The sequence below is a fragment of the Ceratotherium simum genome, chromosome 3 (assembly GCF_057802395.1).
Source record: "Ceratotherium simum simum isolate JZ-2026a chromosome 3, ASM5780239v1, whole genome shotgun sequence".
Taxonomy (NCBI): domain Eukaryota; kingdom Metazoa; phylum Chordata; class Mammalia; order Perissodactyla; family Rhinocerotidae; genus Ceratotherium; species Ceratotherium simum.
In genome coordinates, this window is record NC_141902.1 from 41,635,919 (window position 1) to 41,651,307 (window position 15,389).

General features: G+C 39.7%; 1 protein-coding gene across 1 annotated transcript in view; it reads left to right on the forward strand.

The window, feature by feature from the left end:
- The window catches only part of SLC28A2 (solute carrier family 28 member 2), a 40,436-nt gene extending 25,930 nt beyond the window's left edge, over positions 1–14,506 (forward strand). Inside the window, exons 13-18 of the mRNA XM_087429125.1 lie at positions 76–244; positions 454–651; positions 1,258–1,339; positions 2,637–2,735; positions 2,943–3,054; positions 14,284–14,506. Of these exons, the coding sequence (XP_087285251.1) occupies positions 76–244; positions 454–651; positions 1,258–1,339; positions 2,637–2,735; positions 2,943–3,054; positions 14,284–14,401 (778 nt within the window). The 3' untranslated portion in view covers positions 14,402–14,506. The remainder of the gene's footprint in view (positions 1–75; positions 245–453; positions 652–1,257; positions 1,340–2,636; positions 2,736–2,942; positions 3,055–14,283) is intronic.
- Positions 14,507–15,389: the final 883 nt, after the last annotated feature.

Genomic DNA, 15,389 nt, shown 5'->3' on the forward strand with positions numbered 1-15,389 from the left:
AGTGGGATTTCTCTTCTCTGAGGGGCTGAGACTACTCTAGACACCATATTCTTCCCTTATGCCCAATAACCACAGGAAGGAGAAGAATATCCTGGAAGCTGCCAGCAAGGGAGCCACAGATGCCGTAGGCCTTCTTGTTAATGCAGCAGCCAATCTGATTGCCTTTTTGGCCGTGTTGGCCTTCATCAATGCTGCCCTCTCCTGGCTAGGGGAATTGGTAGACATACAGGGGCTCACTTTCCAGGTAAAGGATTACATTTGTTGGGCTGTCCTCTAGGGTGTGGTTAAGTAGTCCTTGAACTGTGCATGTCCTCCTGAGCCACAATGAGCTAAGAGAGAACATGGATAGGAGAAGGGTGGAGGAGACTGAGGCAAGGCTCCAGAGAAGTCCTTGGCTCTTGACCTGTATTACTTGTTCTTCCTTCTCCCGGGATATCTCTTTCTTTCACCCAGGTCATCTGCTCCTATATCCTGAGGCCCATGGTGTTCATGATGGGTGTAGAGTGGGCAGACTGTCCAATGGTGGCTGAGATGGTGGGGATCAAGTTCTTCACGAATGAGTTTGTGGCCTATCAGCAACTGGCTCAATACAAGAACAAACGACTCTCTGGAGTGGAAGAGTGGATTGGGGACGAGAAACAGTGGATTTCTGTAAGTGACAGTTTAGAAAAGCATAAATAACCTGTGGGCAGACAGAAAGAGTTACACAGAAGTTGGTTTCACACCTATAGATCCCTTTCCAGTGTCTCAGGCCTAACCACGAACAAGCATAACAGTACGCTTAGCTGCAGTGCCCAAGCTGCCCTCAGGTCTGTGTGCTATTCCTCCTTTACACTCTGATCCCACTTCTTTCTATAATGTACTCGTTGGGCCTTTATAGTTGGAGCAGTCCGGAGCGCACACTATTTTTGATGATCTAAGGTCCCCTTCTTCGTTTGTAAGTTTAAATTGCTATAAATTGATCTCCTTTTCTCTCTTCCTCTATCTTCTCCCTCTCAATCATCCTCATTCCTAGGCCTTCTCCTTATTCACAGGCTTCAACAAGAAGAGTGTTGGGCAGAGAAGCCCATGGTGGTTTCCGTATCATTATCCCTGTGATAACTCAGGGAGCAATTATTTTCTGAGCATCCTTTCCACATTCCTTAGGGTAGTGTGGACAAGATTGGGGGTTCTAAGTACTCTGGAATTTCTATCATGTTTATATGACTGCACACATGAGACTGAATTTATTTACTTATTTATTCTTGTTTTCCCTAGGTGAGAGCTGAAATCATTACAACATTTTCACTCTGTGGATTTGCCAATCTTAGTTCCATAGGAATCACACTGGGAGGCTTGAGTGAGTTAATGCATTTTTCTTAGCTGCCCAACAAGCCAGCCAGATCCAGCTTTTGTCGTGGGCAGTCCTGGTGCTTCAGTACAAGTTGAGACCAGATAGAGAAGCTGATGTGAAATGGGCCCTCTTCAGGAAGCAGTTACTTTGAAGTTAAGGCAATCATGCTACCTGGCTATTATGGACCCCAGGCTGGGTTTACAATCTTAACTTCTGTTACTTTGTTTCCTTTCAAGTGAAGGTCCGAAAGACCAACTGTATTTTTAGTTTCCCTATGAGGAAGATTATAATGATATTATTTTTATTTTGCCATTAAATGGGCATAGTACATATATAACTAAAGATATTTTGTTTTTTATTCAGTAGAGAAGGTACTTTCTGAAATTAGGCTGCTCATCAGTTGTCTTCACAGAAGTAGGAATTGCACAAGGAATCCAAAGATAAATAAAAGCAGCAGACACATAGGGCAGAGAGATAGTAAGAGTGAGTGGGTGAAGTGTTAGATTAAAAAATACAAGTCACCAGGTGTGGGAGGAGCGAGTATCTGAAGCAGACACATATATTTAGACTGCTGAAGATACTGCTAAATGTGGGTAGTGGTTGGAGGAAGTAATATGAGGCAAGTGGAACTGTCCTTGAGGGCAGGGGCAGGGAGAATGACTAGCAGATTCCAAGAGTTTGGAAGATCCAAGTTAGAAATGGAAAATAAGAAGAAATACAGCTTGGTGTGTCCACTTTTTATAGCACTCATGTTCTGGGGTAAAATCATTAAGTTGATTTATTTGGTAGCTGGTTGAACAATTTAAAGGTGAAATAATTTCCTTTCAGTTTATCTTTTTCACTTCTGTTAAACACATGTCTGTATTGTTCTAATTCTGATGCCTGACTACAGTCTGCTTGTGAGATTGTCATCTAGTAGTGGGATATGCATCATGTGGCTAAGGCTTAGGTGAATGTTGCCCTCCTTAAGAGTGCAGATCCCAACTAGTGAACACTCAGGAATTTGTACCTGTCCAGAGCAACCCAGAGCTTTGCTTGATCCAGATACATCTTGGGAATGTTCACAGAACCGCTGAAGTCAGGATCAGACACACAGTCCTTGACCTGGGGAATGTCTAAGTTAGTGACCCCTCAGAACTAATGCATATCCACACTTCTTAGGGTACCACTGGCTGGCCTCTGGTGGTTGGTGGTAAGGATGCTATTCATCTGCTGTGTTTTCTTCCTCTGCATTCTTCTAAATGGGGATATACTGATTGCCTGGTGGGGAGGAGATCAAGGTATTTTGTTTTGTTGTCTGCAGCAACAATGGTACCCCACCGGAAGAGTGATTTGTCCAAGACTGTGATCAGTGCCCTCTTCACAGGGACCTGTGTATCCCTTATCAGTGCCTGTGTGGCAGGTAGGTGCCTCAGCTTAGTCTCTTGGCAGAAATCACTCACCTAGATCCTGACAAGATCTCTTTCAGAATATTGATTTAACCTCCAACTCACAGATGCATAGAAAAGGCACCTAATCTACAATGTTCTCACTTCATACCCAAAGAATTAAGAGCCTTAAGGAACATGTGTAAAATCTTCCCCTTAGTATCTCTGTGTGCTTTATCCAGGAATCCTCTATGTCCCCAGGGGAGCTGAAACTGACTGTGTCTCCTTCCTAAACACAAGTTTTATCAATAGAACCTATGAGACCTATGTGTGCTGCAGAGAGCTCTTCCAGAGGTGAGTGAGCACCAAGATCCCTGCTCCCTCCTCTCATACACTATCCTCCACTCAGGAATCTTCTGGGAGTGGAGAGAAATAAAGTCTTGAGGGTATTCATGTGGATGTTGAACAGAGTGCACAGGGAAGGAGATGGGTATGTGTGGTAGCCTAGATCTGTGTTATTTTCTCTCATTAGATGCATCCTCAGTATTAGCTCTAGTATGGACAAGTGACAGATTTTATCTGTATTAGTGGGGTACTGAGAAGTGGAAGGACAGAGGAAGAAGTAAAGAATGGTGGTTTCCCTGATAAGAAGTTACCATATTTATTGTGATTGGAATATAGTTAGGTTGTAGTGAAGACGGCAATGGTCCTAAGTCACTAAAAAATTATGGGCTTCTTCAGACAAAAATGAGGAAGACTGGGGATAAAGTTGAATTGATAAAATCATGATGCATTCAGATAGTGTAAAAATGAACTTGTTTACCAATTTCTGGGATATGATTAGAATAGTTTTCTGGTTCTACATGTAAGGAGCTTGGAAGTCACCACTCTATCCTAACAAGTAAAAATCTGAACAGTCTGAAAAATAAATAAGTCTTCTTGGATCCATAAGAGAGGTGAAGACACAGGGCAAACTGCTGTCCCCAAGACTGGAGAGACAGACAGGTGAATATAGGGAGACACGGCTTGATGGAGCAGAGACTCATGAGTGAAAACTGCCACAGAAACCTGCGTAGGAAAATCTGAAACTATAATCACTGAAGGCTCAGTGAGGGCAAGTCTGAATGTTAAAAACTCTGGGGGGACCCAGTCATAGAGGCACCCCCACACTTTTGTGAGTTTTACTTCCAGGAGCTAGAACAGGTTCTTACAGTAAATATCGAACAAAAATCTCTTTGTGCTCCAGCAGAAGGAGGAAAAAAGGAACCATTTTGAAGTATACCAGAGCACTCTTCTTCTTAAGAAGGCCTGCCCTCAGAGGAAACTAGTTGACCAGAGCCTAACCTGCTGGGGTATCATCAGAGCCTAACTGACCTGGGGAAGGGAAATATCCAACTGCAGCCCACTCTAGCCATCCTGTCCTACCTAAGGAGGGAGAAAATAACGGAGAAACACCTGTGAAGTTCACAGTCCAGAGGCACAGGCTCACTGAAAGACTGAGACTTAATCATGGGACTATAGCATGCTTCCCCTCCCCCCACACCCACACCTTACCACCACATTACTAAAGGTCTATTTATATCAGTTCCTTTTATGGGTACATCATGTCTGGCTATCAAGAAGAAATTACAAGGCACACTAAAAGGCAAAAAACACAATCTGAAGAGACAGAGCAAGCATCAGAACCAGACATGGCATGGATGTTGGAATTATCAGACTGAAAATTTTAAACAACTATGATAAATACGCTAAGAGATGTAATGAATAAAGTAGACAGCATGCAAGAACAGATGGGCAATGTAGACAAAGATATAGGAATCCTAAGAACCAAAAAGAAATGCTACAGATCAAAAAACACTGTAACAGAAATGAAGAATGACTTTGATGGGCTTATTAGTAGACTGGACACAGCTGAAGAAAGGATCTCAGAGCTTGAAGATATATCAAGAGAAACCTTCAAAACTGAAAAGCAAAGAGAACAAAGACTGAAAAAAAAAAAAAACAGAATAAAATATCCAAGGACTGTGGGACAACTACAACAGGTGTAACATATACCTAATAGGAATATCAGAAGGAGAAGAAAGGAATAGGAGAAATATCTGAAATAATAATGACTGAGAATTTCCCCAAATTGATGTCAGACACCAAACCACAGATCCAGGAAGCTCAGAGGATACCAAGCAGGATAAATATCAAAAAAACTACACCTAGGTATATAATTTTCAAACTAGAGAAAATCAAAGATAAAGAAAAAATACTGAAAGAAGCTAGTGGGCAAAAAAAGAGACTATATCGTTAAGCTAAAAGAAGTAGTTATAGGACACACAAAAGGAAAGATCTGGAGAACTAGAATGTTTGGTTCTGCCAAAGAAAAAGATGTATTAGTAATGATATACGGGTGAATGAAGAGAGTTCTGGGTGATGAGGCTGAAATATCTTAAAAGGCCTTGTATTAAATGATAAGGTATTTAGATTTTTACTTACAGAATTCTAAACACTGGCATGATAAGATGTTTTTTCAAAAGGTCATTCTGGTAGCCATTTGGATGTCAGGGAGACCAATAAATACACTGCTATAACAGTCCAAGTGAGAGATGATGAGAGCTGATACTAAGTGGTTACGAGGAAGGAGATGCACTAGACCAAGGAGAATCAATAGGATTGGTCACTGCTAGATAGGAGAGAAGGGTGGGGTGAGGAAGGGAAGGGAGTCTCAAATGCGTGTGTCCTTTCTGGCTTAGGCAAGTGGGTCTAAGTGGTGCCATTCATTCATTGAGAGGAAGAGGACTAGTTCCAGGAATGGGAGTAAAGGGGAGTAAAGGGGAGCAAAGGGGAGAGATTATAGCTTAATTCAGTTGGATATGTTGACTGCGGGACCACCATGTGAAGCTACTCACAAGCCAACTGGGCCCTGGGGTTCAAGAGAGAAGTCAGAACTGGAGATAAATTTGAAAAGTATCATTAAGTAAGTGATCTGTTCACTATCCAGGTAGATGTTGGGGGTGCTAGCTGCTTAACAGGTTACTATGCCAAGTTAACAGATGTTAGCCTCCTGTGTTTAGAGGTTATAATTAGAGAAGGCAACCTACATTCTCTGAAAAAAATAATCTTTTTGATGTACTATTAAAGATGAATTATAAACTGGATAGATTGTTGGTCTGGCATAGTTTTGATTCCTATGTTCTTGGCAGTTCAGTGGATGTCATTGTAAGTATAATCTAAAGTAAATGCATAAAGTGAAAATTGCTAATTTTTGTTTAACAATGAGTTTCTTTGCATCGCTGAACTTCACTAAAAAATTAGTAGAATATTCTTTCCTGCTCATTTCTGCCTTCAAAGCTGCAACTAACTTTTAGCCTCAAGTCACTTACTGAGTGTCATTAGTATCCGGAATCTGAAAGGGATAATGTTTTTGTCCAATTTATTTACACTACATAAGTCTGGAGTGACTCCAGACTAAGATGGCAACACTGTTAACAGATAAAAACACAGGTTCTTTACCTGCCGCACAAGAGGGGCTAAATAAAAACTGGAACACCAGGCTTATGGCAAGGAAAGAGTTTTTATTTCAGGTGATGTCAGCCAGGAGAGCAAGAGTGAGCCCTCAAATTTGTCCTGTCTCCCCAAAAGATGGGAGGTAAGGGGTTTTAAAGGTTGTAAGGAATGCAGCTGCTCGTAGGGAAGGGGAGCCTGTGGCCTTGCTGGTTGGTGCTTTCCCACCAGCCTGTGTTTGGCCTTGTGAGGCTGCTTGCAGGGAGGGGGATGGCGAGATAAGGGAATCCACAGGTGGGTGTCCTTGGCTGTCTGCTTCTGTGGTGGAGTGTGGATTCTGGTGCCAGGAAACTGAGGAGTTGGGGTCTGGGAAGCTTCAGTTTCTTGATATTCTCTGGATATCAGTTTCCCTGTAACAAACCTCAAAAGACCCATAACTAGCCAAAACTTCAGTGTGAGCCCAGCTTGAGGCCACCTGGGCTCTTAACAATTTGTAACTTCTGTTAGCCGTGTGAAGTTCAGGGATACAAGCATTTAAAAAATCGATATTTACATATGAATGTAACTTAGAGAAGCAGGGAAAGGGGATGAGTGCTTTTGGTTTTAACCCCATATATGTTGGGTTTAATGTAGGGGAACTGATATCAGGGCTGGCATCAACAGGCGGCTCCTAAACTTCCCTCCTCTCATGGATGCATCGAATGTACAGCTACACATGGAGTAATTCCCTCTAACGGAAATCTGGAAACTAGCTGAGTGACTCCTACACATCAGGCAACTGAGAAAATATTCACATCCAATTGAGTAGGAAAGGCAGAGACACACTCTCACCATAGACCCCACCACTGGCACAGCATCATACAATTGAAGGGAACTCCCAACTCCCAGCTTCTTCCTGAGGAACGAAGGTTTTGGACTGCACATCTAGTGCCTCAACTTTTAACGCTCCCACCTGAGGAATGGGCTCTCAAAACACCTAGCTCTGAAAGCCTACAGGGCTTGGGTTTCCGCATGCCAGAAAACTATAGCAAACAAAGAAGCAGCCATTAGGGGCCAGCCCTGTGGCGTAGTGGTTAAGTGTGCAAGTGTGTGCGCTCCGCTGCTGGCGGCCTGATTCGGATCCCGGGCGCACATTGACGCACCGCGGCACTGCTTGTCAGGCCATGCTGTGGCAGCGTCCCACATAAAGTGGAGGAAGATGGGAACAGATGTTAGCCCAGGGCCAGTCTTCCTCAGCAAAACGAGGAGGATTGGCATAAATGTTAGCTCAGGGCTGATCTTCCTCACAAAAAAAAATAAAAAAGAAGCAGCCCTTAACAGGCACATGAACACTCGCTGTGGCTATTCCCCCAAGGCTCAGTACAGAAAGAGCAAGCAAAAATGCCCATCTCCCAGTCTTTCCTTGGAAGAGTTTTGACTGCATACTTTACAAGCTGGTGCCTGAGCATCTGACTTCTAATTAGCACACATCTAAGTGCTGACTGTGATCTTCTCTGGAGCCCCACATTCTCCCGCAGGCTTGCTCCAATGATAAAACCAGGTGATTAGCATCTCTCTGGAAGGAGCTTGTACACAGGTCTGGTGCTGTAGCTTTTGTGGCTGCCACCAGAGGGACAAGCCCCCAGATCCCTGGCTCTGATAGCTAACAAGGGCTTGCATTCATGAATCCTACTGCAGTGTAGCAGACAAAGAAGCTGTTGTTAATAGATGTGCACATGAGCACTCGCTGTGGCTTTCCCCCCAGGCCTCGGTGCAGAGGGACCAGGCAAAAACACCCATCTCCCAGTCTTTCCCTGGAAGGGGTTTGACTGCATACTTTACAAGCCACTGCCTGAGGACCCAGATTCTAATTAGCACGCATCTAGGGGATGACTGTGATCCCCCCTGGAGCCTACCCTCTCCCTCCAGCTCACTGCAACAATAAAACCAAGTTGCCAGTATCTCCCTGCTGACTGTGATCTTCCCTGGAGCCCCATCTTCTCCCTCTGGCTTGCTCCAATGATAAAACCAGGTCATCATCATCTCTCTGGAAGAAGCTTGTACACCCATCTAGCACCCCAACTTTTATGGCTGCCACCGAAGGGACGGGCCCCCTAATCACCTAGCTCTAACTGTAAATGGGGTTTGCATTCATGAGTCCAACAGGACTATAACAAACAAAGACACAGTTTTTAAACAGGTACAGGAGCAACACCTAACAGCTATACACCCAGGCCCAGCACACAGGGAGCAGGCAAATATACCCATCTCCCAGTTTCTCCATGAAAGGGGTTTGACAGCATACTGTCCCAGCTGGTGCCTGAGGGTCTAGCTTCTAATCAGCCTGCATCTAGGTGCTGACTGCAATCCTCCCCTTTGGGACACTAAAGAGACCCACACTGAGATACATCATAATTAAATTGTCAAAAGTTAAAAACAAAGACAGAAAATCTTAAAAGCAGCCCAAGAAAAGCAACTTGTTAAGGGAACTTCCATAAGACTATCAGTAGATTTTTTAGCAGAAACTTTGCAGGCCAGAAGGGAGTAGGATAATATATTCAAAAGAAAAAACTGCCAACCAAGAATACTTTACCTGGCAAAGTTGTCCTTCGTAATTGTGGGAGAGAGAAAGAGTTTTCCAGGCAAGTAAAAGCTGAAGGAGTTCATTATCACTAGACCAGCCTTAAAAGAAATGTTAAAGGAAGTTCTTCAAGCTGAAACAAAAGGACACTAATGAGTAACATGAAAACATGAAAGTATAAAATCCACTGGTAAAGGGAAATATATAGTTAAATTCAAACTACTCTAATATTGTAATGGTGGCAGGTAACTCACTTATAATTCTAGTATAAAGGTTAAAAGACAAAAGCATTAAAAATAAATAACTACAATAATTTGTTAAGGGATACACAATATAAAAAGATGTAAATTGTGACAGCAAAAACATAAAATGTGGGGGGGGGGAAGTGCATATATGTAGAATTTTTGCATGCATTCAAAGTTAAGTTGTTATCAGCTTAAAATAGACTGTTATAACTATAAGACGTCTTATGTAAGCTTCATGGTAACCACAAAACAAAAACCTATAGTAGATACACAAAAGATAAAGAGAAAGGAATCAAAGCATACCACTACAGAAAATCATCAAATCACAAAGGAAGAGAAAAAGAGAGGAAGAAAGGAACAAAGGAATTACAAAACAGCCAGAAAATAATAAACAAAATTGCAATACTAAGTCCACACCTACCAATAACTACTTTAAATGTAAATGGACTAAATTCTCCACTCAAAAGACAGAGAGGGGCTGAATGGATAAAAAAATGACCCAACTATATGCTGCCTATAAGAGACTCACTTCAGCTTTAAGGACACACGTAGACTGAAAGTGAAGGGCTGGGAAAAGATATTCCATGGAAATGGAGACCAAAAGAAAGCAGAGGTAGCTATACTTATATCAGACAAAATAGACCTTAAGCCAAAAACAGTAACAAGAGACAGAGAAGGTCATTATATAATGATAAAGGGGTCAATGCATCAACAGGATATAACAACTGTAAATATTTCTGCACCCAACACAGAGCACCTAAATATATAAAGCAAATAGTAACAGATCTGAATGGAGAAATAGACAGCAATACAATAATAGTAGGGGACTTCAATGCTCCACTTTCATCAATGGATAGATCATTCAGACAGAAAATCAACAAGGAAACATTCAACTTAAACTACATGTTAGACCAGATGGACCTAACAGACATTTACAGAACAGTCTATCCAACAGCAGCAGAATACACATCCTTCTCAAGTACACATGGAAATTTTCTGATAGATCATATGTTTGGCCACAAAACACGTCTTAATAAATTTAAAAAGACTGAAATTATATCAAGTATCTTCTCCAACCACAATGGTATGAAACTAGAAATCAATCACTAGAAAAAAAACTGGTAAATTCACAAATATGTGAAGATTAAACAATATGTTCCTGAACAATGGGTCAAAAAAATATCAAAAGAGAAATACAAAACATCTTGACTCATCACAAGGAAAAAAATTTATAACTATGTGAGGTGATGGCTGTTAACAAAATTTATCATGGTAATCATTTCACAATATATACATATATCAAATCATTATGTTGCATACCTTATACAACGTTATATGTCAATTATATCTCACTCAATAAAACTGGAAAAAAAAACTTGAAAAAATATCTTGAGACAAATGAAAATGGAAACACAACATATCAAAACTTATGAGATGAAGCAAAAGCAGTCCTGAGAGGGAAGTTTGTAGTGATAAACGCCTACATTAAGAAAAAAGAAAGATCTCAAACAAACAACCTAATTTAACACCTCAAGGAACTAGAAAAAGAAGAACAAACTAAGTCCAAAGTTAGCAGAAGGAAGGAAATAACAAAGATCAGAGCAGAAATAAATGAAATAGAGAAAAAAAGACAATAGAAAAGATCAATGAAACTAAGAGCTATTTTTTTGGAAAAGATAAGCAAAATAGACAAACTTTTAGTTAAGCTAAGAAAAAGAGAAAGAAGACTCAAATAAATAAAGATGAGATATTACAACTGATATCACAGAAATGCTAAAGATCATAAGAAACTACCATGAACAATTATGCCCCAACAAATTAGATAATCTAGAAGAAATGGATAAATTCCTAGAAACATACAACCTACGAATACTGAATCATGAAGAAATAGAAAATCTGAACAGACCGATTACTAGTAAGGAGATTGAATCAGTAGTCAAAAATCTCCCAACAAAGCAAAGCCCAGGATCAGATGGCTTCACTGGTGAATTCTACCGCACAGTTAAAGAAGAATTAATACCAATCTTTTCAAACTCTTCCAAAAAGCATAAGAGGAGTAAACACTTCTGAACTCATTTTATGAGGCCAGCATTACCTTGATACCAAAGACAAATAGGGACACTACAAGAAAAGAAAATTACGTGGGGCTGGCCTGGTGGTGCAAGTGGTTAAGTGCGCACGCTCTGCTTCAGCGGCCTGGGTTTCCCGGGTTTGGATCCTGGGCACGGATTGACGCACTGCTTGTCATGCCATGCTGTGGCGGCGTCCCATATAAAGTAGAGGAAGATGTGCATGGATGTTAGCCCAGGGCCAGTCTTCCTCGGCAAAAAAGAGAAGGATCAGCATTGGATGTTAGCTCAGGGCTGATCTTCCTCACCAAAAAAAAAAAGAAAAGAAAATTACAGGCCATATTCCTGATGAATGTAGATGCAAAAATCCTCAACAAACTATTAGCAAACCAAATTCAACAGTACATTAAAAGGATCATACACTATGATTAAGTGGGATTTATTCTTGGTATGCAAGGATTGTTCAACATACACAAAGCAGTAAATGTGATACATCATTTTAACAAAATTAAGGATAAAAATCATATGATCATTTCAGTAGATGCAGAAAAAGCATTTGACAAAATCAACACCATTTCATGATAAAAACTCTCAAGAAACTGGGTATAGAAGAAATGTACCTCAACATAATAAAGGCCATATATGACAAGCCCACAGCTAACATCATACTCAATGGTGAAAAGCTGAACACTTTTCCTCTAAGATCAGGAATAAGAAAAGGATGCCCACTCTCACCACTTTTATTCAACATAGTACTGGAAGTCATAGCCAGAGCAATTAGGCAAGAAAGAGAAATAAAAGCCACTCAAATCAGAAAAGAAGAAGTAAAATTGTCTGTGTTGGCAGATGACATGATCTTATATATGGATAATCCTAAAGACTCCACCAAAAAACTGTTAGAACTAATAAATGAATTCAGTAAGTCGCAAGATACAAAATCAATATACAAAAATCAGTTGCTTTTCTGTAAACTAACAATGAAATATTTGAAAGAAAAATTAAGGAAACAATCCCATTTACAATAGCATCAAAAAGAATAAAATACTCAGGAAAAAACTTAACCAAGGAGATGAAAGATCTGTACATTGAAAACTATAAAACAATGATGAAACAAAATGTAGAAGACACAAATAAGTGGAAAGATACTTTGTGCTCATGGATTAGAAGAATTAATACTGTTAAAATGTCCATACTAACCAAAGCAATCTACAGATTCAATGCAATTCCTATCAAAATTCCAACAGCATTTTTCATAGAAATAGAAACAACAATCCTAAAATTCATATGGAACCACAAAAGACCCTGAATAACCAAAGCAGTCTTGAGAAAGAAGAACAAAGCTGGAGGCATCACACTTCCTAATTTCAAATTATATTATAAATCTATAGTAATCAAAACAGTATGGTATTGGCATAAAAACAAACATATAGGTCAATGGAACAGAACAGAGAGCCCAGAAATAAACTCATGCATAAATGGTCAATCAGTTTTTGACAAACGAGCCAAGAATACACAATAGTCTCCTCAATAAATGGTATTGGGAAAACTGTATATCCACAGGTAAAAGAATGAAACTGGACCCCTATCTTATACCATACATACAGATCAACTCAAGACGGATTATAGACTTGAACATAGTACTCAAAACTTTAAAACTCCTAGAAGAAAACATAGGAAGTAAGCTCCTTGACATTAGTCTTGGCAATAATTTTTTGGATTTGACATCAAAAGCAAAGGCAACAGAAGCAAAAATAAAGAAGTGGGACTTGATCAAACTAAAAACCTTCTGCACAGCAAAGGAAACCATCAACGAATGAAAAGTCAACCTACAGAATGGGAGAAAATGCAAACCACATATCCAATAAGAGGTTAATATCAAAAATATACAAGGAAATTATATGAGTCAATAGCAAAAAATCAAATAATCTGATTTAAAAATGAGCAGAGGAACTGAATAGACATTTTCCCAAAGAAGACATCCAAATGGCCAACAGGTACATGAAAAGGTGTTCAACATCACTAATTAGCAGGGAAATGCAAATCAAAAACACAATGAGATATCACCTTACACCTGTTAGGACAGCTATTATCAAAAAGACAAGCGATTTAAAAATGCTGGCAAGGATGTGGAGAAAAGAACACCCTTATACACTGTTGGTGGAAATGTAAATGGCACAGCCACTATGGAAAAGAGTATGGAGGTTCCTGAAAGAAATTAAAAATAGAACTACCATATGATGCAGCAAAGACACTTCTGGATATATATTCAAAGGAAACAAAATCACTATATGTACTCCCGTGTTCATTGCAGCATTATTCACAGTAGTCATGGTATGAAAACAACATGTCCACTGACAGATGAATGGGCAAAGAAAATGTGGTGTAAATATATAATGGAATATTATTCATCCTTATAAAAGAAGGGAATCCTGGTATTTGCAACAAGATGGATGAGCAATTATGCTGAGTGAAATAAACTAGACAAAGGCAAATACTGCATGGTATCACTTATGTGCGGAATCTAAAAAAAAAAGTCAAACTGAAAGAAACAGAGAGTAGAATGGCAGTTGCCTGGAACTGGGAGGTGGGAGAAATAGGGAGAGGCTGATGTAAAGGTATAAAGTTTCAGATGTAAGACGAATAAGGTCTGAGGATCTAATGTATAACAAGAGGACTACAGTTGATAATACTGTATTATATAATTGAAATTTGCTAAGAGAGTAGAACTTGTGTTCTCACCAAAAAAAAAAAAAATGGTAAATTGTCAAATCATCATGTTGTACACCGTAAATATATTACAATTTTATTTGTCAATTGTACCTCAATAAAGCTGAAACAATAAATCAATAAATAAGCCTGAGCTGTTTTCCTTTCTCAAGAGGAAAGTGGCTTTGGAATGCCACCTCACTTTTTAGAATAAATTCAACTCTGAATCATATTACAAGGTGTTAATTTTGCCTCAGTGATGTTTGGAAAGGAAATTCCCAAAAGGACTGTGGTTAGGAATTGGGCACAGAAGTAGACACATTGTATAGGGTTTCTTGCTAGTATTATCTTGGGACAGAATACACTTAATTCTGTCCTATTTATTTGGTCATTGAGATTGGATCTGTTCATAGGTTTTTGTTTTTGTTTTTCAGCTCTTTGGTAGAACTTATTGTCTTGTTGCATTGTTTTTATCTGACCCACTATGTATCTCTCTGGCTTTTCATTTCAGTACTTCTCTGAATGACACCAACTCTCCTTCTTTTTCTGGTCCCTGGGAAGATAAAGAGTTCAGTGCCACAGCCCTTGCTAACTGCTGCGAACTCTACACTAATGCCGTCTGTGCCTAAGGCTGGTCCATTTCCATAACAGCCCAATCTTGATCGCTTTTTGATGGCAAAGGTGTGTATGTACTCTGAGTTCCCACTCTACAACTAACTCACCATGATCTTTAACAGTAAATGTAAAAATTTCATTTTGGTTCATTGTATGCTGACAATGAAAAGTAGCATTTGTCTTTCCATTATTTGGCTGAACCATATAGGAAATTCCTTATGGGCTCTGTCTGAACTTAGATTTGAAATAATAATTACCATATCAAAAAAAATCTTGCAAATCTTGCTTCTAGTAACAAGTACATGTACATGCATATTCATAGCAGCACTATTCGCAATAGTCAAAAGGTGGAAACAGGCCAAATGTCCATCAACGGATGAATGGACAAACAAATCGTGTTATGTACATACAATGGAATTTTATTCAGCCATAAAAAGCATGAAGTACCAATATACGCTATGCAGAGCAACCTAGAAAACATTAGGCTAAGTCAAAGAAGCCAGACACAAAGGCTTATTATTGTATGACTCCATTTATATGAAATATATAAATTTATATGAAATATTCAGAATAAATCCCTAGAGACAGAATACAGATTGGTGGTTGCCAAGGGTCGGGGGGAGGGAGGAATAGGGAGAGGGAACAATGGGAATGACTGCTTAATGATTATGTGGTTTTACTTGGGGGTGATGGAAATGTTTTGGAACTAGATAGAGGTGCTGGTTGCACAACATCACCAATGCACTAAATGTCACTGACTTTTTCACTTTAAAATGGTTAATTTTATATTATGTGAATTTCACCTCAATAAATTATATGTATATTTTAAAACACGGATGTAATTACTTGTATGTTCCCTTAGCTAACCTAATCCTAACCCTAACCCTAACCCTAACCCTTCACACTTCACACTTATCTGAGCTCAGAACCTCTTAGTCTACTTTCCAGTCTCCATTCCTATCGCCTCTCCCACATTTTCCAAACTTGACATGAAAGAAAATG